The sequence below is a fragment of the Lissotriton vulgaris genome, chromosome 4_1 (genome assembly GCF_964263255.1).
Source record: "Lissotriton vulgaris chromosome 4_1, aLisVul1.2, whole genome shotgun sequence".
Classification (NCBI taxonomy): Eukaryota; Metazoa; Chordata; class Amphibia; order Caudata; family Salamandridae; genus Lissotriton; species Lissotriton vulgaris.
In genome coordinates this window covers 881,752,228-881,776,341 of record NC_141691.1, presented here as the reverse complement: position 1 = coordinate 881,776,341, position 24,114 = coordinate 881,752,228, and the positions used below count along the sequence as shown (strand labels likewise).

The 24,114-nt window shown below is 45.3% G+C and overlaps 1 protein-coding gene across 2 annotated transcripts in view; it reads left to right on the top strand.

Annotated features, from left to right (window-relative positions):
* Window positions 1–24,114, top strand: part of CARMIL1 (capping protein regulator and myosin 1 linker 1) — a 994,750-nt gene that overhangs the window by 855,256 nt on the left and 115,380 nt on the right. For both annotated transcript variants that reach the window (XM_086965173.1, XM_086965172.1), the window contains exons 30-31: window positions 2,563–2,629; window positions 13,797–13,993. In XM_086965173.1, the coding sequence (XP_086821299.1) occupies window positions 2,563–2,629; window positions 13,797–13,993 (264 nt within the window). The remainder of the gene's footprint in view (window positions 1–2,562; window positions 2,630–13,796; window positions 13,994–24,114) is intronic.

Genomic DNA, 24,114 nt, shown 5'->3' with positions numbered 1-24,114 from the left:
TTTTTATAGACCACTATGGCTCCAGACTGACCTTATCCCAGTTGTCTGCAGGCAACACTAGACTTCCTGTTCTGGTGTGCAACAATGCTGTTAGTCACTTCCTCTCACTCGATTAGCCAAGTCGTGTCTAGTCTGACATTGCCTCAATAGGCAAGAATGAGGACAATGATGGGAAGCAAGGCTAGGTGGACATTAGTCGTAGTACAGTTGCACCAGTGACATATGACCCCATATAGACTAGGATCAGATTATTGGTGTGCACAATCAGCATTTTGTGCATGTTTGAAGAATGCCAACCAAAATACTCAGTCCAGTCACACATATCTCCTAAGCTGCACAATGCTCTTTCTGAGCTTTTGAACTTCAAATCAAATCTGTTTTGGATAACATGCTGTCTTCTTCATGAACCAGGCTTGATGCCATAACTGCTGTGATTTTCAGTCTAGGCAGCCTTTCTGAGGTTCACAGGCAGTCAAAGAATACCATGCTAGAAACTGGCAGCAGCCATGGGAAGTCTATATACAAGTACCAACCAAATAAGGGTACACAGTGGAGGGATAGGAAGAGCCCTTATTCATCAGGAAAATTTACTAGGAATGGGGCTGTGTGTATCCCTGGGCTCACCAAGTTTGAGACCAGTATCCCTTGGCAGAGCTGCAGGAATCGAACCCCTGTGGACCGTGTCGACTTGCAGTTGCAAAGGCTTGTTGGCTTCCTTCCACCAAGATCTTGGGCTCCAAGTAGACCCAACCTCAAGCATCTCATGAGACCAAGATCTAAGACCTCATAACATCACTTGCACCGTGGGTCTGCATCTTTGGTGAGCTGCTTGAGGTCCTCTTTCGTCTCCAGTGCCACTGGTCTGTGGGTCCTCTGAAGGGTCCTCTTTGAATTCTGTGGGCTCCCCTGATTGCTCGGGCCTGCCCTGACTCCCCTGTTGTTGGTGAGTCTCCTGGATCTTGCTGGTCCCTATATTGTACCTCCTTCAACATCTGCGTTGGTTGCAGTTGTCACAAGTGGGACTTCTCGTATCTGACTCCTGGTCATCCACAGCGTCGCCTGGTCTACACAGCTGCAGTTCCAAGGTCACTCTCAGCTTCCCTGCAACACTCCACTTCAGTGGGTATTTGTCATCCGAGCCGCCTGGTCACTTCCAAGTCGCAAAGACTCTGTCCCCTCTGCTTGCAGGTACTTCTCTTCCTGAATCCACCTTTGGATTCCACCGGACACTTTACCCCTTCTCAGGCAGCGGCATCTTCCTGAAGTCCTCATTTGGGTTTGAATGCAGTTTCCGACGCCACTTTGCACCTATGCACCCGGCTTCCCTGGTGTAGGTGTCCTGGTTCCTAGGGTATCCACAGGTGGGGTGGCTCTCCAACCTTCTGTCTTTCACAGGGTGTCTTCAGGGTGTCTTCAGGGTCCACCGGGAATTGTCCTTCTTCTTTAAAATTGCAACCGCAGTGTACCCATTGACTTGCATTGATCCTGAAGACGTGTTCCGAATCTGCACACAGCCTCCGTGGGGCTCCTGGTTACATACCTTGGGTGGTTCCTTGGGTCCTACATCTATTGGATCTTGACTTGAGTTGTGGTTCACATACAACTATTTTAGTGTATAGTTTGACCTCCCCCTGGTGACCACTGTGTATTCCTTGCTACTTACCTGTTTCTAGTGAAAAGTATTGTGCGCATTGTGTATATCTCCGTCTAGGAGATATTTGTATGTGTTAGTGAGTGTCTTATAATACATATATATTTTAATAAATACACTGTGTTGTTCTTTTTCACTTAATCAATACCTATAAGAATATGTTCTGGTAAAGCACGCTGTTTTACACTCCTTATGGACTAAGCCTGAAGGCTGCTCTCCACAGCTACAACTTAAAGAGCTTTCTCAGGTTGTCGAACACCACTAAAATAACCATATGGGTTGTCTGGATTGGTGGAAGGTGCCTGCTTACATAGATGCACATCATATACCAAGCCAGCTTCTCACAGATATGAATGCAAAGAAGAAGACATGTAATTGAAGGATACTCTACCATCCTTATCTTTGAGTTGCTTCTGGTACCTGACTTCTTTATCATTGTGTCTGCTGGTAAGAAATTAATTGTAGTGGCAATATTCCTGTTTTGCATGCCCTGTAATTTAATAAAAACCTTCAGGTAAGCGTTGTACGTTTTTTACCATATATATTTTGGTTAACTTATAATAGGGTGTCAGTCGTTCTGTACAGTGACTGAACAATCCCCTAAGAAGCATGCTCTGACGATTTTCACTGGTTCCATAAGTGTCATTTTTCAGATATGTGCAATATACAACTTTTCTGTTTCCCCAAAACATTTTTATTTTAGAAAACTGAGTAGAAATTATCTATTCTAGTTCAGACTTATTAAATTACAAAACGCAGTATGAGACTTGGTAGATATTACAGTAAATATTCGTTGTAAACACTGCTAAGAATTCCACGTTTTTCTAGCTTATTCATATTGACTGAATGAGAATTGCCTCTTTGAGATACTCTTTTCATTGAATTGTTCTTCTGGTTTGTCCATTATACAGATGACCCCAAAATCTAAAAGGAAAAGCATCCACAGCAGAATGCTCAGACCGGTGTCAAGGGCTTTTGGTAAGAGCGTTTAGAATTTAAACCCATCTTCTACATTGACAAATCACACATTGTGTATTTAACGTTTTGCAAAAAACTTTTACTCTACTACGAATGTCTTTTAAATGCCAGTATTTGTTTCTAAAAATCACCACATGGACGAACCACCTGACAAATGTGACAGACCGCAAAGCCACTCACTCAACATTCCATTTCCACATTCCAAAGGCCTCTCTTTTCCGGACTATTTTCTTTGACATTTAAGTACTGTCTCAAGATAAATGAATGCACTAAAAATTACTTACTAAATCGAAACTGATCTAAGAACAAACCGGACTGACACCCTGAAAGTTTGTTATAAGCCTTGAAAAAGCCTGTTGTCTCTAATAGGAACAGGAATGTGTGAAATTGAAGACATCTATATGTTACCATATGCATGTAATAAATATGAATATGCATTAGAAGAAATCAAGAAGAATAAAAGAGTACACTTTGTTTCTATGTAAGAAATTTTTCATGTAATTTATTGTAGTTGTTTGTATTATTGTGAATTTAAGATTCATGGAGGCAAAACTAATAGACTATTCAGGTTCATTCCAAACTCTACACATATAACTCGACCTACAAGGCTGATTGGTCAAACAGAATTATGTAACCAAGTACGTGATTCCATTTTTTAGATTTTTGCCAACATTGTTTAGAAAAATAGAAAAAACCATAAGCAATAAAGATAATACATCATGCCTCCCTGCCACCACGTCCCTAGCCATCATACCGCCACCAACAATCCATGATAAACACAGATAATTACAAGGCTATACACACAGTCATATGTCATACAACGTACAACTCTCTCAGCCATTCTACCCACATATTTCAGCATCTAGCAGTCCAATGGGTGAATCAATTTGGTCAAGAACTAGTCAACGGTGGCAGGCCCAAGCATCGAATATTTTTTGTTTTGTGCTTTAGAAGACAACCTATGGCAATGTAGATTGGCTTTTCTATACTCCTACATAAATCAAGCCCTTTTCACCAGTCTTCCACAGAGACGAACAACATACCTCGAACCCTAGCCACAACCTAAGTGAAGCCAATTTACATTGGTTAGTGTCTAAATCTATGTTTATATGCAAAGCAACCATCTTTGGGTCAGGCAGCAGCATCCAATCCAGTCTGAACTTAAACAAGATGGTATCTTATCCCAGTATGAGCCAGTACACTACAACTCCCTGAGGTTTGCAATAAATCCCCATAATTTGTGGAGCATTGGAGGCAAGAAGGTGAGGCCACTACACTCCCATCTTCCATAGTCTGTATATTGTGAGGTATACTGTGCATGTTTACTTTAGTTGAATGAGGCGTAATCTGGTTACTATTGCCAACTCTCTTGGGGACACCCAAACCTTTACCCATTTCTGATCTATGAGGGCACCTAGATCTCACTCCCGTGTCAAGTGCAGCCTTTCAAAGGAGTCTGCCATGTTGTTTATCAGGTAACAAGAGAATCGAGCAATCTTGGGGTCTTCCAATTCTCCCTTGATTAATTTTGCCTCTAAGGGTTGAAACTCTGGGAGGTCATCCATCCCTGACATGTACTGTGTACTGCATTTTTTTATTGTAGGTAATGGAAAATTGACTATAATGCAAATCATATTTGACCTAGAGGTTGTGGCAGAATTTTAGTATTGTTCCTGCCATCACATCTCCAAGGCTGGAAATCCCAATGATGTCCCATTCTGGAACCCCTCTAGTGTAGCTAAATGCTGTCCTAGCCAGAGCAGCATTTGTTTGGTTAGTCGCTTGTCCCAGCCCAACCTTTTCAAGATGCCCCTCCAAATCGTGAATATCAGTCTGGTCACTGGGGAGGGGGGGAATGAAGGATCTCCTCTATGTCTGTAAATATATGCTCTATAGTTATTACGTCCCAGTACACATTTTTCGGAAGCACATAAGGGGTCTCGTTGAGTATTAAAGCCCCATTCAATTATTATCAGTAAATGGGAGGCTCTATAGTAGGATTTGACATCCACTGCTGCAATCCCCCATCGTAACTAGATTTAAAATACTTTTTGAGAGTTAGCCACTAGAATCCCTGACTCCATAATGAGCTTAGTAGGATGAAGTCTGATTTGGTGAAGGCGTGTGAAGGCTTGAACAGGATATTTTGCAATTGATAAAGAAAGTGCTGCAGCACTACCATTTTAAAAGTTGCAAATCTGCTTAAGAGTGACATGGAAAGTATAGCTCAGTCTTTAGCATCTGCTATCAGTTTATCAACCAATGGTTGGATATTCTGTTTCCATGCTGCGGTCTTGTGCAGGGTGATGTATACCCCCAGTTATTTAAATCCTTATATGACTAATTGTAGTTCACAAGCCTGCCCCAAGTCCTGAAGGCATTAGCTGGAAAGGCAGACAAATTAGTTATGTTGATATGCTAGCCAGTAAACTCGCCAAACAATCATAAAATGTAAATGGCTAAAGGGTCCAACATCTCCGGGCCTGTGAAGAAGATCCGGACATCATCAGTGTCAAGAGCTACGCTGTTCGAAATACCCAAGCATCGAATATTTTCCATTTCCATACTTGGTCATCAATTTACAGTCATTATGCCAGCGGCTCAATAGAGGAGGGGTGATAGTAGACAACCTTTCCTCATCCTCCTCTGTATGGGGAAGGGATCCGAAGTCTCACAGCTCACTCAAACTCTGGCTGATAAGCCTGCATAGAGCAGTTGTACATAGTAAATAAAGTCAGGTCTGAAATGTAACCGTTGAAGAAGAGCACGCAGATTATCCCACCTTATTGAATCAAATTCCTTTTCAAATTTCACCAGCAGGGCCACCCCTGGGCTTTTCCATCTACCTGCTAAGGCAAGGGTATTATTCAACCAACGTATGTGTTGTGGCTCGTCGGGGCTTGAACCCCTATTGATTGCAACAGACCAATTAGTGGATTGTTGCCACTAGCCTGTCTGCGAGGGCCTTTGCAATAATCTTGACTTCTGTATAGAGGAAGGAAATAGGGTGGTGAGATGAGCAGAACTCTGGTGGACAGAGCTACAATTTCTGCTGTTCTCAGGTTGGGGACAACAGCTTCCTTTCATTGGTGTCTCGAAGAACATCTTCAAGGGAGTCCATATGTTTGTTAGTGTAGAGTTTAAACTATACCGTTGAGAACCCATTGGATCTAGCATTTTGTCTAGCTGCCAACAATTCAGACCCATAATGACTCCCTCTGAATACATCCTCTCCACCTCCAATAATTTCCTGAGGGGAAGACCAGATGTAAACAACCTTAGGGCCACATGAGGCAAGTTTTCCCTCTTGAAGTATAGGTTAGCATAATAATGATTGAATTGTTGGGCAATCTCTTTGTCTCCAGTGTTTAGCAAGACCTCTGGAGCAGAAATGTGTGCAATTGGGGTATGATGTATATTTCGATGTGGGTGATAGAGTACTGCACTCCCTTTTTCACACCATTGGTAAATGTGGCTCTGTGATGCAGCCAAGATGGTCCTAGCCTCATCAATCTAGAGGTCTAGAGCATGTGGGTGTGAAGTATAGCTCAGCAAACTTCTGGTGTTGAGGTGCTAAGATATTGCACACTAGATCTATGTTATGGTATACCAGACCATTCACTGACTGATGGCTCTTGCATTTTTGCGTTTGGAAACTAATAAGGTCTCCCTTAGGGTTACCTTAAAGGATTTCCAAAGTGCACCAGAAGACTCGATTGAGAGTTTCTTTTGAGCAAAGTAATACCAGTATTTGTAATACCAGTATTTGTAAAGCGCACAGCTACCTCCGAAGTGGTGTCCCGGCGCTGGGGGCCCTCGGGAAGATTAAGCGAGCAATTGCCCTGAGTCACATGGTGCTGGGCTGACCTGCCGCTGGTGCCGGGGATCGAACCCTGAGCCCCAGATTCCAGCGTCAGTTGCCCTGCCCGCTGCGCCACACCTCACACCACACACAAAGTATGTATCTGTCACCTCCCTTAAGTGTGTTCTGCATTTCCTATCTTGAAGGGACCGCAAGCTGAGCCTCAATTTTATCTCGGGTTGTAGGATTCCCCTACTAAGACAAAGCTCCACTGGGGAATGGTCTGAAAGACCTAAGGCAAGAATCCACACTCCTTTAACCTTAAACATGTCCATCTTGTATAGTAAAAATAATCTTAGTGAGAGAGTGTAGCACAATCCTCAAAATAAAAGGTTAGACTCCACTCGTGCAAGTGGAATGTGCGCAATATGTTGGATAGCCCCAGAGCCTCTGTATTTTGTACCAATAATTAACAGCGTCTCAAGGACCCATAAAATTCCTCAGCAAATCACAAGACTCCTCTATCACCCCTTTCCAATCCTCCTTAACACCATGGCATCTTCAGGTAGTTCCCCAATCCGTTGCGGAGGTACCTTAAAAAATGAGGGAGTCAGCTGAGGAGGCAGGTGAACATTAAACAATGTCAAAGGTTCTCCCTACTGGAGTCCAGCAACCATTCCGATCTATCTCATTTATCAACCCACTCTTGTGTCCCATGAAAGGGAATGTGACTTTTCTTCATTATGACTTTTCCTCTGGACTCCCTCTCGAACCCCGAGTGAAAAACCTGGGCAAATACCTGTCTAGTTAGAAAGGGGACCCTGCTATCCATGAGGTGCATTTCCTGGTGCAATAATATGTCAGCAGGGAATCATTGAGCTTTTTTTAGTACCATACCCTTTTTTTTTACCTTGTAAATCATTTACACTCAAAGTTATCAGGCCCAACCTTTTAATACAAGTCCTATGCACAGAATCAGCCATTGGGCACCAGATTAGATTTTAAAACGTCATCCTGAACCATTGGAAACAAAGCAGGCATATTTATAGGATACAACAGCCAGAGGAAAAATGCATGGTGTCTTAAAGCTAAAATATGAACAGTCGATTTCCCCCCACTGTATACTTCTTGAACCTGAAGCATCTGTTGCAGGACAGAACGTGAGACAGCCCCAACAGGGCAGCCGTTGGTACATATCTCAACTTTATCCCATCTACACGAGGAGCAGGAGTGTTGCTCACAGTGAGTGACAGTGAAACACTCATAAGTTCCTTTGTATATAAAGAATAAACAAAAGTAAGAGAGTTGGTCTCAGTGGATTACCATCAGTTCAAGATCCCACGTTCCTCCTCAACAACCTAATCAATATGTAATTTTGCTCTGGTAGGAGTGCGTATGGATAACTGTATGATGTCAAAGAAGACGGGGCAGTACTGCGGCAACAAAACAATGAAGAGAAGAACCTCCTCCCTACTATGACGCGAATGTAGCAGTTCATGCCCACCCTCTGCTCCCTCTACCATTATGTCATAACCCGCACCTCTAATCATCCCTTCAATCAGTTAGCACCATCAACTTACCACGGCACACAACGCAAGTGTGGCCACTATCTTGGGAGTGATTTCGAGGTGGCCTGATCAGCCTTGAGGGGTTGGGGAGAGGTGCATAAAGCCACCATGGTGTATTCGGTGTAAGATTGACCCTCTCTTCCAACCATACACTATCCTATTGGATTCTAACATAAAGGATTATTGAATTTGAGTAAATTGGAGAATCACATCTTTGTTCTTATAATTAAGTAGTTGAGCAATAATGGGCTGGATGGTAAACGTGACTGCTATTTCAGCCTGCTCAACAATAAAGCACTTGGAAAGAGATTCCAGTGGTAGGATCAATCTCAACTGATAGTTCTCAGGAGAAGATCTTTTACAGCCCTCTGGATATCCCGCAAAACAAAGATTGTTCCTCATGGCCTTCCCTTCAGCATCCTCCACACTCACTGCAAGTTCCCTGGAGGTTGCGGACAGCTTAGATAGTCTGTTGCAGTTTTGCCACCTTATTTTCCTTCCCAGACACAAGAGTCTTCTCTTTAGTTATCCTGTCTCCTGCTTGCCTAAGGTCTTGACGAAGCAGCATAACATCCACTTCAACAGTGCCAATCTTGACCTCCAATGTGTCCCTTGACTGGGTATAGCATTAAGGATTGCTGCAGTGTCCTCTGTAACCATGGCCCCTTGGTTTCCCGTGTGGAGCATCCGCCGTCTTTAGATAATGATGTTGGGTGGCACTTCCAACGCGTGTAGAGTTGTCAAGGGTACCCTGTTTGCCAAGAAGGGTGGTTTATCCTTAGGTGCTGGTTTGAAACATATTGTGCAGTCAATTTGTGGAGCTATCCTAATCAATGTGTCATGAGTGATCAGACACAATCTCTTATAAGAGGGATTCAAGCTCAGGTGTGCATCCATCCGAGGTACTCATGAATTTGTCTGTGAAATTACAACCAATGGCACCCTATCCGCTCGGTCCCGTGGACAGCAGAATAAGAAAAGCTCCCCCGTACTTCACAGTCCTCAGAGTCTTAGAGGTTCCAGATTTGTATAGACTCTAGACCCCCCACCCCAAAACCACTGTACACCAGCCGATCTTGGACTTTGTCAATTCACCAACATCCAGTATTTATCCTTGTTAGGAATTAGATTTCTGGTTGGCTAAGGCTTGCGCAAAAGCCAGGCAGACACCACCACTCTAGTCAGGGCAAGGGAGTTACACGCTGATGAAAACCCCTGCTCGCCCCCTTGGTAGCTTGACATGAGCAGTCAGGTTTATCCCAGAGGCAATGTGTGAAGTGTTTACGCAACACACACACAGCAGCAACACACTAGGCACACCACAAAAGAAACAACAAATAAGATTATATAAAAAATAGCCTTTGTATTCTCATAAACACATTAGAAACATAATCCGAGATTTACACCTTGCCAACTGGCACAGGCAATATTCACAGGGGACTATATACAGGACCAGGCCAATTGGGCCATGGTCAGAACCAACAGAACAGGTCAGTAAAATGTAAACCACAACCAGTAATTACTGGTACCATAATGACCTAAGCATTACCACATCAGACGTAAACCTACACTAGGCCCAAACCTCATCAGCATAAACACATTATGCAATGGGCCTTACCAGCATAAACACCTTATGCACTAACCCTATAAGCAAAAGCACATTACGCAAATAAGCACTCCCCAAGACATCATAACAGGACATGAGGCATAAACCAGGGTGCATACATCATATTTGGCACATAATAAATCTCAGGCAGGATGTCAGCAATGCACCGCGGTAACACTACTACCAGGTGCATACATCACCTGAGGGCCTTGCGCCTTTCCACCATCCTACCTATGACCCCAAGCCAACTGGCTTTCTCGCTGAGCTTAAATGTCCTATGTCCAGAATGTCCGGGCGCTAAGCTGCGACTTGCAGCTAGAGCAAAAAGTGTGCACTGCGCGGGCACCAATGTGCCTCCTGGGTCCCTTCCTAGGACTTCTCCATGCGCCCTGGCCTAAACGTAGCAGCTGCCCACTAATTGCTGTGCAGCTGGGATCACCAAATGGCACCACTGTGCCCTCCTGTCCCACTCAGTAACTCTCTTCACCAATTATGGCCAAATGGGCATGGGCCCCGCTGGGCCCTCGGGACCCCCCACTGGGGCCCTAAAACAACTGTGTCCTCGTTGGAGCCAGCAACAAACAGATGGCAATCTTTGCGACCCTTCTCCCCCTCTGCCAGGTGGAGGGAGGCTGAAACACTGCCACTGGAGCTCACAAGGCTCCTCTAGTGCTGACTTTGGCACTAAGTTTACACAGAGCCCCCTTTCACTAGGGCTCTGTCCACAATCCCCAAACACCGACAGTGTGCCAAGCAAAGCCCTCACTGGACCCAGCACCAACCTTGCTCACGGGGAGCACAAGATATCCGCTCCCACCTCAGCCTCCACTCACCGGGATGCGCTGGGGCTCCATTGGACTCTCTGCTCTGCTCCCTCACTCGGCATGCAAAGAGGAGAGAGAGGGCCTCCAGTCCTCGGGGACTCTCTCTCCTCTTCGCTGCTGGAACGGTCTCACTTCTCCCGGTCTCCTCGCATCGTGCAGGACTCTCTCCACGCCTCACCTCACTTCACCTGGCCCCCTCCTGGGACCCGGGGCTTCAGGGGCACATGCAGGGCTCCCACCGGCACACGGGAGCCCTGCCCCATGAGACGCCGCCTCTCCACTTCACCCAGGCCCCCTCCTGAGACCTGGGACTTTGTTTTTGGAGCTCTCGGAGGCAGGGTAGGCTACCGTCCTCTCCACCGCCCTTACTTCCTTTTTCCGGCCGTTGCTCTGCCCGGAATCAGGCAGCTTGCCTGACTTCCGGGCCGTTCTGCGGCGGCTGGCGGCGAGTCCCTTTGCATGTGGCGGCAATGAGGGGTGGGCTCCCTCGCAATTTCAATTATAGAGCGGGGTGGCCACCCGCAACATCCCTACAGCGCGGGATGGGCACCCGCTTACCACTGCAATCACAACCGCGGGGTGGGCACCCGCAGAAGGCAAATAAGCGGGTGCCCACCCCGCGGTTGTGATTGCAGTGGTAAGCGGGTGCCCATCCCGCGCTGTAGGGATGTTGCGGGTGGATGGTGCTCTTTATCTTGCGGGGTGGGCTCCCGCTGTCATGGCACCACAATGCGGGGTGGGCTCCTGCTGAAAATATCCATAAAGGGGGGGTAGGCTCCCTCTCTCCTGAACAAAGCACAGAGTGGGCTTCTGCTTTACCAGCATAGTCCAGGGGGGGAATCCCCATGTAGGGATTCCCTCGAAGTCAGCTGCAGCTCCGGACTGCAGAGTCCACACACTCTTCCCTGGAGAAAGTATATCGCTCACCAGGTGCTAGCCGCAAACAAAAGAAAGTCTTTAGGAATCAGGGGGCAATGCTGAGCCCAGAGAGGCAGCCCTCCCTCCTGGCAGGTCCTCCTGGGCCCCAGCAGCAGCACGCCCCCTCAGCATCAGGAACAGCACCCAGGACTGAACAACAACATGGGGTCACAGCCCCTTCTTTTATACACCCTTTCTCTTTTGTCTGCGCCAGCACAGGGCTTGGGGAACCAGCAGAAACTGGTTCATGGGTGAATTGGAGCACTCTGTTGACAGGGCTCCTTTTCCCCATTGTTAGGTCGGGGCTCGCCATCAGACACTCTACAGGGGGGCGAAGCCAGCATTTACTAGGGAAGACACCAGCCTATACAGAGTCAGGGTATTGCCCCTCCCACCACTCTTCCTCCAGGTGTCCCATTCAGCTTAGCGCTGACTCACCCTGCCCCTCCTGGAGCCACCCACACCTCTCATCTAATGTCACTGACAAGCCAGACATGCAAGTCACATCAGGCAGGCAGACACATAGCACACAGAAATGCCAGCTTCTAAAAGTGGCATTTCTCCACCAGTCACCATAAATCTGTGCACACCATTGCGCAGCATTTATTCTCACGAGTTCATACACACTAAACTCGATCCTGCACTTCCCTCATACCAGGAATCACCACGGACACACTCCTCCCCCATGCATTCCTATGGGAGGGCAGGCCAATCTCACCACACAAACTCAGAGAGCGCACACACTTTACACTGGGCCACAGTGCTGAAGTGCCCAGAGGTCTAAAATTACCAAGTTACAGAAAAAGGGTAGGAGAATGCAAAAAGTTTTGGGGTGAACCTGCCAAAAGGGCCAAGTCCAACAATCCTGTATTAAAGTTTGACAGGTCAGTCTCTCACCTCCTTGGAATGTCTTTTCCAAGGCAGTCGATGGTTCTACTGAATGCAGCATCCAGCTGGATCGGAGGACCCCCTTCAAGCTAGCTGGTGATCTGTTTGAGTCTTCACCTGGTGCTGCCAAGTAACTCTCCTCCAATCAGCCCATTGGCAAGGAGGAGTCTGCCCAAGCTCGCAGTCTGCCCCAAAGGGCTCCCTTTATAATCCCCAAAAAGTCCTGAGTTAATGATTGTGTGCAGCATCGATTGGTGTTTATGCTCCAGGCTCGTCTCACAGCCTGGGTCACCACACTCCTTAGTGAATGTTGGGGTCAGCTCCTCTACTCCTCGCCTGGGTCAGCCAGTCTGGAGCAGCACTCAGTCTCCCTCCATGGTAGGGCTCCCTACAGCACCAGCTGTGGAACAGGCTGGGCCGTAACTGCGGCAACTTCAAATGTCGGGCCCAGATCACAGCCCAAGTAAGTGTCTGCCTCTGCTACGAGGCTCACAACTTGCCCCTTTGCCCCTGGGCCTCACTCCTCCCCAAGGTTTACCTCACGCTGTCCATGGACATTCTGGTGGCACTATTGCCAGCCCAGCATGAAGCACCGTGGAAAACACAGGATGGTGAAGCTTATGAAGAGGAGGGTAGCTGTCGAAGCATCTTGGACTCGGGTGCTTCATGTGATGCAGTTTTGAGTAGCTAGACAGTCATTTTTGTACATGTTTTCTTGAAGTTAAGAGTTACTAAAGAATAAAACAGTGGTTAATTCTGTATTGCCAGCATATAATAATCACAATTTTTCAAGAAGCAAAATGCAAATTTAATCTATTCTCACTCAACTATATATGACTAATTTGGAATCCATTTGAGAAAATCCTTCAATTTGTGGTAGGATTGCTTCATCCTACACTGAAGTGTCTCAATTTGGTGGCAAATCTTCTAGTGGAATCTCTTGTGCCTGAGGAGACTCCTTCAGTGATGGGTTTTGCTCTTCCTTCACATGTTGAGTAGTTTGTGGTATTTTCTAACTCAAAATTAGGCCTTACGCATTGTTTAAACTAACCCCTTTTAATTTTCACGTTAGTTAGCTCAAATATGAACTACTAATTGTTCCGCAAATGGTTTACCTAGGCCTGCAAGGAATGCTTGCTTGGCCCATACTGGAAATTGCTGGCTCAATATTTCCAACCATGTCCACTTTTGAAGGCTTTCCACCTTTTGAGAATGAAGGTGGGTGGCATCTTTGGTTTATAATGAATAGTTTTTATTTAAAAATGTTATAATTGAGGCTGATTCACACATTTTATTTTGCTTTTAATTTGTAAATCTACTTATTGCATATGTCACTTTCTATCCCTGCATATATAGCTATGACTCCAAATAGCTGCACGGACCTTAATATTTAATATTGTGTCATTATTTGAGCCAGGACATCTGCGATTGCTTGCTTCTTTATGTTCATTGTTGTTTTACATTTGTTCTTCAAATGAAAGCTAATGTTGATTGCATTCTGCTCTAACAGTTTTATGCCATACAGTTTGTTGTAGCTAATTACCTCTTGTGCTGTTTTTAGAAATGGAGTTTGACTTGGATAGAGCCCTGGAAGAGGTTCCAATACACACAGAAGACCCACCATATCCTCATTCCAAGCTGGAAAAACGAACCTCAAATGTCCTTGCAGAACTGCCCTCTGAGGAAGCCAAGAAGCTGGAGCACTTTACAAAATTAAGGCCAAAGCGGAATAAAAAGCAACACACCGGTAAAACACCTGTGAGTAAAACACATGCCTTACCTTCAAGATCCTGTTGAAATAAACCCTACCTGAAGTTTCTTTACTAGTAAAGCAAGATGAGCTATTAGCTTGTCACAGTTATGACATAACATTGATATACTAATGGACATGCAGGAGTAACCAAAGTTGGATATTCTTCGGTAAACATCTGCTTTTCTGGGCAAACATGTATACACCCATTAATAGAATGGGGTGACGCTGTGTCCCTCAGAACCTGGGTATTGATATGACAATCTACAGATGGTTCCGTCGGATAAAGCAATTTCTTTGTAAGTCTATAATTAATATGTTACAAGAAACACAGCAAGAAAAATATTTCATAGTTCAAACCGTTAATATATTATTCTTTTGTTTATGGCTGTCACAATAATGTTTTCTTTGGGGAATAAAAAACAAAGATACAAAAGGGAAGTGACTTTTCCTGAGTAGGTGACAAAAGTGACAAAGTGATGTCCTACGTGAAGGATATAAGAGGCATGAGAAAATTACAACAATGTAAATTATAGAAGTAAATGAATAGCAGTTCTTTTACAATTCATCACAAATTCTCAAACACCCTAGTACAAATCCTATTTCAATTTCAGGGGTGAGGAAAATGTAAGACATGAGTTTGGCGTAGAGCGTCGACGTTTCGACCCAAAGGTGTGCATTACTGAACCAACGTCACAGCGGGTCTTCTTTAGGACAGACCGATAGCCTAATGTAAATAATGGTTTAGTGCACCAAGTTTCTTGGAACAGGCATATCTTGTTATTGTCGATAAATGCACACCATTGTAGTTGCATCAACTTAAACCTAAGTCGCGCCACGTTCCAAGGAACCATTAAGGTCAAGATTGGTAAATGATTTTCAACGGAACCACTTGATGGATGTAAAATACCTTCTAACTTAGTACTACATTTCTTTAGACATTGGGCTCTAATAATACATTAGCAGCACACATTGGACCAGATAAACCTGACTTGTCATTTACCTGGGAAGTAGTATGGTTAGCGGAAGATTGTAAAGTGGGTTCCCTTACTTGGGAAGAGTTATATACATCACAAGGCAATGATAATACACTGACAACAAGCGGTCGGCTGACTAAGCCCATCATAACAGCTTCATGTAAACCCTGAATATTACATTTTTGGCTACGATCCTTGAAGGGTTACATGATTGTACACTCTCTAGATCCCCTCAAGTTGGCACCTTCTATAGGAAAACTCCTGGTGGAAGCTATAGAAACTAAGGCACAACATCCTTACATAAACAGGGGAATGCAAGGAAAACCTTCAATGGAGATAGATAATTCAAGAATCTTAATTTTGTCTATCATTATTGTCTAACCCTAATGGGGCTACTAATAATCCGACTGGATTCCTTAGAACAGTGGGCCTGCTGACTCCTGACCCTAGATACTTGATCTGGATACTGGATTTATTTGGAGGGTAGGACCTGATGTCCAAAGCAACCAGGCTATCAGCAATGTGCCTATCCTTTAAACACAGCTCAATTCTATCATAGGGCATGGTTGTTTGGTAGCATCTTCTGCCACTGATTATATCATCTCTAGTGACCGAACTACACCCTCTAACATGTCTTATCCAATGTGTGACTTTGTTTTGAATGTATTCCTTGTCCTTGAATCTATTTGAACCTGACAATTTTGTAACATTAGGGATTGCGAGACGAAACCCAGTTAAAGGAGGACTATTTGTGTGGACGTATCTTGTTTGAGTTACCCTGTCCTTGAGAATAGTAGCTGGTAAGTTGCTGGTATTATGGCCAATTAAACGGGAAATGATGGGCTTTACTATAGGCCTACTTCACTGCAGGCAACCATGTACTGCCTGGGTCAAATATGCTGGTCTCAAAAGTCACTTCTCTGTGGTCTTTCAAGAGCCTTGCCCTTCGCACTTCTAACGGGCCCTAACTAATAACTCCCCCATTGGAAATATGAGTTTGCTTTGGTACATTATTTGCCTAGCTAACAGCTGTATTGTCCCCTTGATGGTTAGAAGTTCCCCTAATGGACAGACCTGGTCCATTTTGGCAGTTAGCTGGCCTATCATAGACTTACGCTCCCCACCTGGACCATAAAGTCCATAATAAGAGAGGCATAGGTAGCCAGATTGGCCATTGGTGGGGGCCAAAGATGAAGACGGATGAACCTGTGGACACATACTAACAGGGATAACAGGGCCTTTGTTTTACTCTGATAATGGCAGAAATTGATTATTGCATAGTGCATGTGGGCCTGAAGACGAAACAGTAACAATATACAAATCTAAACCTGGCTGCTCAGTCCCCAAGCAATGGTTTGAGATGACCTGCTCCGGTGATAGTTTTTTTAATTTGCCAGAAATGCTAGACTGTTTCCCAGTGTTCCGCCTAACCTTACTGTGTTTTGCAGCACACTGTGCTGGTTTGGATGCTTTATGTTTTCTCATAGTAGTCTGAAGCCTAAATAGCCACTGGTATGCACAGGCTCCTTGCTAAAATTAGGCCCACGCCAACTACTTAATTCACAACAAGTAGCTCTCGGTTCAGCTCGCAGTGAGAAAAAACGTGAAGGTCAGGGATTGGCCTTCCAGCAAGACCAATGCAGGGGCAACGTGATCAAACCCAATGGTAAAAAAATAGCACAGTAGTCCATAAACTTAGGCCAGTCACCATCAGACCTCCTCCCTCCCGCTCTACCAGGGTCAGCAGAAAGTTATCCTCCAGGCTGTATCTTATTTATTTATTATTATTATTTATTTATTAAGGCGCTTTATATAGTGCTGGCCAGACCCAAGGGTATTGAAGCATTTTACGATTGTTTTAATGAGAGAGTCACACGAGAAAGCAATAGTATAAATATTAGTTCGGAAGTCCCAGCTTGCTGTGCAACATTAAGGTAAGGTAAGTATCTGGTGCCACGCCGCAGGCACATAGACTTTTGCAGTTCACAGCCCAGTCAGGGCAGACAAACTTAACCCAGATGGAATGCGAGAACCACTCTCCAAATACCGTGGGTTCAAGCTAGACTTGCTGTGTCCCAGAGATAGAGCCAAAGGGGGTGGCCCATCTCCTCCTGACACCGACAGACGCAGGACGAGCCCGTCCTTGGCCCGGGCCTGGTCATCGCAGCAGGAATAGAGGACGCATTTTATAGCGCTAATGCAGCACATGTGAGTAAAGCATCAAGGACTACTTTCTGGGGTCCTGGGTCAATGTAGTTCACTGCAGTTAAGCAGAACTAGCAGTAAGCAACTCTAGTGAACCGCATGTCTGGTCTAAAGGACGCAATTTTTAGCGCCAATGCAGCACAGGTGAGAAAAGCACCAAGGACTGCCTCGTGGGGCCCTGGGCAGCTGGTCAATGTAGTTCCCTGCAGGAAGGACACCGATAGCAGTAAAGCAACTCCAGGACCCCGCTAACTGAGCTTTCACACCAACCAGAGTGAACAAATGGTTGCCTGAGGCATTCTAGGCTTTCCTTTTCAGGATCATGCTGAGCCATGCAAGATGCGCTATTGAAGGCATAAATCAAAACCATCAGTTCTATGTGAAAGATAACTAATAGCTAAAAAAAGTATAGCATAGTCCAGTGTGGATTTAAAAATTGTAAAGATGGACTATTGATATACCACTAAATGCGGAGTTAAAAATTAGAGCATTTGGGATATTAATTAAAGAAGCTGTCCAATAGGTTTTTGGGCTATGGGTCCAAACCCAACACTGGGGCTATTGTGAACAGGCCAATTGCCCGCCTCCACTGCCCCGCTTCAGGGAACCCCAATTTCCACACAGAACATCCTTACCAAGAGAGCTTGGTCCAAGTCTTCACTTCTTATGTAAATCCTGGCATATTCTCAACCACAAGCCGGATCAGAAATCCTATAGGCTGGACAATTTAGGCAAGAAAACCTTTTCTTCTACCAGCCTGGCATTGGGGTTGGTAAACACTGCATGTATTTTGGGGTGCTATTCATACGCCTGTGGTATATAATTGCGCAGGTGCTGCAGAGGGTCCCATAAGAGACCAGGCCATGCTCTTGGAGCTAAGTTCACCATTCAATGTGGACTAGACACAACCAACACACTAGGCATAGTGGTTTCATCGACAGTGGTCCTGCAACACCACACCTGTTGAGGACTTCTGACGTTTTAGGGATGTCCAGACATCACTCATGGACATGCCTTTCCACTCTAGGTCTTTTGCTTTTAGTCATATATCCTCTTGTTAACAAACAAACAAAAGATGGGGTGCAAAATGTTTTCTTCCGCCAGCCTGGCATTACGGTCGGAGAACAATGCATGTGTTTTGGAGTGCTATTCCCATGCCCTGTGGGATACAGTTGCTGCCAAGGTCCCGGAAGAGGACCAGGCCATTCTCTCACGGCTGTTGGTGCTATATTCACTGTTCAATGTGGACTAGTGACCACACGCTCACTAGGCATAGCGGTTTCATCAATAGTGGTCCTGCAACACCATGCCTGGTTTAGGACTACTGACTTTTGTGGGGATGTCCAGATATCACTCATGGACATGCCCTTTGATGACTTCCACCTCTTCTGAGACCAGGCGGATTCTCTGCTGGAGCGCTTTAAAAACAGCAGGGCTATGACCAGGTCCTTGGGCCTTTCCATGGACCCTCGTCACCCCCAATCCACCTTTCGCTCCTTTCGTGGCCATGGAAAGGGGATTCAGCCACATCCTTACATGTCCAGCCACCGAGGTGCGTAAGCTTTCTAGCCTCTGCGTGGCTGTGGATGTAGTACCTACTGGCCAGTGGGTTGTGTAGTTAGCTGTCGGGTCAGTCCATCTCCCCAAACCAGCCTTCAAACCCTCCTAGTCTTCCTGTCTACTGTCAGGGGCACCCAGTGGGTGGCAGGATTTGCTATCACCTGCCTGCTGGCATTCCATAACAAAGGACAGGTGGGTTTTGCAGATTGTTCAAGTAGCTAATCTCTCCCCTTCAAGACTACTCCATGCCCATGCCACATACCTAAGACAGGCTGATGGAGGACCACCTATCTCTTCATGCCACCTACCTATGACAGGCTGATAGAGGACCACCTATCTCTTCTCCGCCAGGAAGTGGTGATTCTTTTGGCAAAAGGAGCCATAAAGAGAGTGTCAATGCTAGAAATGTGTTGTGCTTGTTATTCCCTCTACTTTCTGGTTTCCTAGAAGGACGGAGGCCTTTGTCCTATCATCTACCTGCGTGCTCCCAACTTCTTCCTCATGAAGGAGAAGTTCAAAATGCTCACTCTTGCTCAGGTCCTATCTGCCCTGGACTCAGGCGACTGGATGGTAGCGTTGGAGTTGCAGGGTACATATTTACATATTCCTGCCCTGCATGCCTGCCCACAGCTATTACCTGTGGCTCAAAGTGAGCATGAGGTCTTTCAGTTTGCTGTGCTCCCCTTTGCTTTCGCCAGCGCCCTTCGGGTATTCACCAAGGTGACTGCGGTGGTTCTAGCTCATCTACTGAGATCAGTGGTGCCAGTCTTCACCTAGCTTGATGAATGGCTGTGGAAGACAGGCTACCCCAGGCTGTTGTCTCCCACCTCCAGACTGCGATGGACCTCCCACCTTTGATGTGGTTCACTATCAACATATCAAAGTCACACCTAATACCCTGGCAGACACTCCCTTTTATCTGAGATGTACTGCCCACGGTGCAGTATCGGGGCTATCCTCTCAAATGGGGAGCCCAGGATATTCCGGCTGTGATTCCGATGTTTAAGCCTCTATCCTGACTCTGAGGCTGCCGGGCCCATATGGCCTCCTGCACCCTGCTGGTAACACATGCTACATTACTTGTTGACCCCCTGGCATATGCAGTCTCTGCAGTAAGTCCTGAAGTTTCAGTAGTTCCAGCATCAAACAAATCTCCGCGACATGGTTCAGATATTGGAAGGAACTGTGAAAGATACTCAGTGGTATTTAATGAACAGTGATTGTGTCAGCAGCAGACCCCTCTTCCTTCACCTTCCAGATACAGTAGTGACAGATTCATCACTCTTGGGATGAGGCTGCCATCTAGGAGAAGTGGAGATCAGAGGACTCAGGAGGAATCTGGACTCCACATCCAACTGTTGGAGCTCCGAGAGATCCGTTTGACAATAAAAGCCTTTCTGGCCCCCATCCAGGGAAGGTTGGTGCAGGTGTTCGTGGACCACACCACCACCATGGGGTCCTGTACCAAACAGGGTGGTGTGGGAACGTGGACACTTTATCAAGAGGCCCTGCATCTCTGGACATGGCTGGAACAGCAGGGCATTTTGCTGGTGGGATAACATCTGGCCAGTTCTCTGAGCATCAGAACAGGCAACAGGCCGAAGATGGCTTACAGATCACGAATGGAATCTCCATCTGGTGGTGGTGCAGGGCCACTGTCAAAAGTGGGGATCACCTTGGTTAGACCTATTTGCCACTGACGAGAACTTCCGATGTCTGCAGTTCTGCGCACTGGAGTTTCCAAGGTGGCTCTTGCTCGGAGACATTGCAGGGCATCCTCATGTGAAATTTGTCTGCAGAACCACCTCTTGTGAGGTATTGCTTGGATATCTATTCTAAGGTAAGAATTCTGCGGCTACAAGTCTCCACCAGATGAACAAGTTACTTACCTTCTGTGGCCCCGAATCTAGTTGCAAATTCCTTAGGGACGTACCCATCTGCCCCTGCTCTGTGAACGGAATTCTAGGGACAGGGCTTTCCCCTTTCAGGGCCCTAGTTTTCCACACCAATGGTCCGTTTACTCTGTGCCTCTGGTGTAAAAAGTTACAATGAAGCTGCATGGCGCCTATATCGGCACCGTGGATATAATTTCTGGTGCAGGCGATGACTCCATGCGGCGCAGAACCATGCCACCTTCCAGAGTGCATGGGGGATGGCTCACAAACAATTTCCGGACCAGTCTGATGCGAGGGGATAATTCTAAGATAAGGAATCTGTGGCTATATATTGTCTCTAACATATAAGGAGTTGCTGAAGGTAATTAACTTGTTCAAGTGAAAGGCACCATTGACTTTACTAATTATAGATCCATCACATTTATGCTAGCAGAAAGATAAGGAAAAATAATGCCTCCACCCACACTCCAAAATTAACAAGCATCTCCCTTTGCATCATTATCTTTGCAGAATCAGGTCCTGTTATAACACAGAAACTGCAGACATCCAAATTGTGAATTACGCCCTGCATCTTGATCCTGCTCTTACTCTTTATGGCCCCTAACACAGACGTTCATCAAGAACTGACACATACCCTGGCATCCCCTCATAAGATTCTAAGAAGCAGCTCCTATCAAACTATCAGTAGTGTATGGGATGGACACCTGAGGATTTTAGTTTTCCTTCAGCTGTCAAGTTTGCCTCAGGGAAAAATTGTCTCCACTGTCGAGTTTAGCCTTAATCTGGAGTCTCTTTTGACTATACTCACTGATAAAATATACATGTCTACCAGTATGCTATCTGAATTCAGAATCAACAGTGGCATTGAACAGTTCAAAATCTGCATTGCATTAATTTACAACTGGATCTCAAGGGCCAACCTGAAACAAGAGTCATCTGAAACTGGTAATTTTCTTATTGCAAACAGCCTCAAAAGATCACAGGGCCAATTATGGCTGTCAGATACGAAGTTATATCATTCATATATGACCATGTCACTGATCACTGACTTTTACAGTTGACTCTGACATCTTCTTCAAGATACACATACAGCCAGGAAAACCAAGACAGCAAGATACCAGCTGGTATTATTGATGAACATCAAGCCATTCTTACCTGAAGTTGATTTCAGGGTGGCAGGTTAGGCTTATCCCCCCCAAAATGAACTATTTCGACCCATCGCCTTAGAAAGTAAGCCCACAACGTCACAGACCATAAAGTATGCTACCGCATTGCTGGCACGGCTGGGACCAGGTGCATAAGAACTTTGAAGAGGAGAGTATAAGAAATAAGGACATAAACTCTAGTCATCTTTACGTATTAGTTTCTGTAAAACTATAGGAAACAAAATCAGTAAATTAGAACAGTTATACACAAACGTGCACGCCATATGGAGCACCATGTGGAAGTCTGAGCAGTTTAGTTAGCAGTCGCCTCGGTAGCACACCACCCCCTTCCTTGGATGTAAATGTAAAGGAAAGGATGGCAAGCTTCATAACTATAAATATTGCTTGGGGATTAAATTAAGTTCAAGAAATTTTAATACAATGAAATATTTGCTTGTTATGTATACTTTCTCGAAGTACAGTCAGGCATGTTTTGTTTGAAAACATGGAAATTGAATAATTGATTCAGCACAGTAATGCTTCCAAATAGTTCTGCCCATATTTGACCCCCTCAAAGGAAACATAACAATGTTACAAGCTCTTTTGGAACAAACTTAGAGAGATAATATCTTACAACCGGAATAGAAACCCCATTCAGAGAGTGGAGGCAGCATTGTGATGGACTGAGATGACCTGCTATATTACATAATGCAAACTCTTACATTACCTAAGACAGGCAGTAGCATAGTATTTCCACTAGTATTTGTCGAATACTCAACAGCTCAATTCATCCACAAACTGAATAGCAGTGATGTTAGTGTAGTCCAAAGACACAGAACATATGCAATCAAATTTACACGTTTGAGTCACCTGAGCAGGGACACGATTCTGGGGCCTGCATGCCTGACAAAAATCTGAAGCATAGTTATCAGGCAGCTCCTGAAAGGCAAAGTGTTCCATTGTAAACAGATAATAACACATTGCAACACATGTATGTATGGACTTAAACAAAGTGACCTCAAGAGCTACCTTATCACCACAAGGCGTCGTATCATACACGTGCTCCCGGGAGCAAAACAAGGGTTTGCGCCTGCTTTCTGTGCTCTCTGGGCACTGCAGGATTTCAAAACGGCCGCTGACCATTTGACGCCTGTTGGACCAGGCCCTCTCAGCAAGGTCACCCCCAAACCTTTTCCTTCACCCCTCCATTTTGCCTGAATTGTTTTTTGTTAATGTTAGGCCTTTGTGCACTTTACCACTGCTATCCAATACTAAAGTGATTGTGATCTCTCCTTAAAACTCTTGCTTGGCACATTTAATTTACTTATACGTCCCTAGCATATGGTACTACATGTTCCAAGGGCCAATAAATTAAATACTACTAGTGGGCCTGCAGCCCTCATTGTGCCTCCCACCAAAGTAGCCCTTTAAAACTTGTCTCAGGCCTAACATTGCAGTCTGTAGTACAGTTTTGAAATGCCATTTCACCCTTTTGCCAGGTCTAAACCGTCCTTTTAAATACCTATAAGTCACACCTAGTGTAGACCCTAAAAGCTCATAGGACACGGTGCATGGTATTCAAAAAGTAGGACATGTGGCTTTAAGTTTTACATTTCCTGGTAGTGAGAAACTCCTTAAGTAATTTTCCCAGTACTGGCCTATTTCTCCCCTTGACATAATGTGCTTACCTTATTACATTTATTAAGTGCTCACTTTGGATTAGGAGCAGTTAGAGGAGTCATGTTTAAACTCAAATAAATTATAATTTTAAATCCTATTTAATGGTAAAGTCAGATTTTAAGTCACAATTCTAAAAAAGCTATGTTTAGGAAGTTGGCATTTTCTTGTCCTAACCATTTGTGCCTTCTGTCAGTGTCCTGGGTCACTTCACTGTGAATGGCTCTGCTGCTGGGGTTTGTATATTTATCCCAGACAGTGATACAAAGCGAACTAAGTGTGAACAGGATTGGCCATCCTGCCAGCATGGCTGGGCGCCCAGCTGGTCCCTGCCCCATTTAAACTTCAAAGAACTTGCCTCCAGCACACTCAAAGGACCCTGATACCAGCCTTTTATCACCCTAGACTTCCTGGTGGTTTGACAGGCAAAGGGAAAAACTTTCCAGAACCAGATATTGGGTAGTGTAGGGAAGCCCCAAATTCAAAGGAAACACAAGGAGATGATGGACGGAGCGCTGAAACTTTTCAGACACTCACCCTCAGTCACAGATCTGGATTGAATCCATCATCGTTCTTTAGCTCAATTCGCCATCCCTGTTCGGACACAGCTATATGCATATCAGTCTTGTCCCTGTGCCTCATTGGAACAGTCCAGCCCGAACAGCCAAGC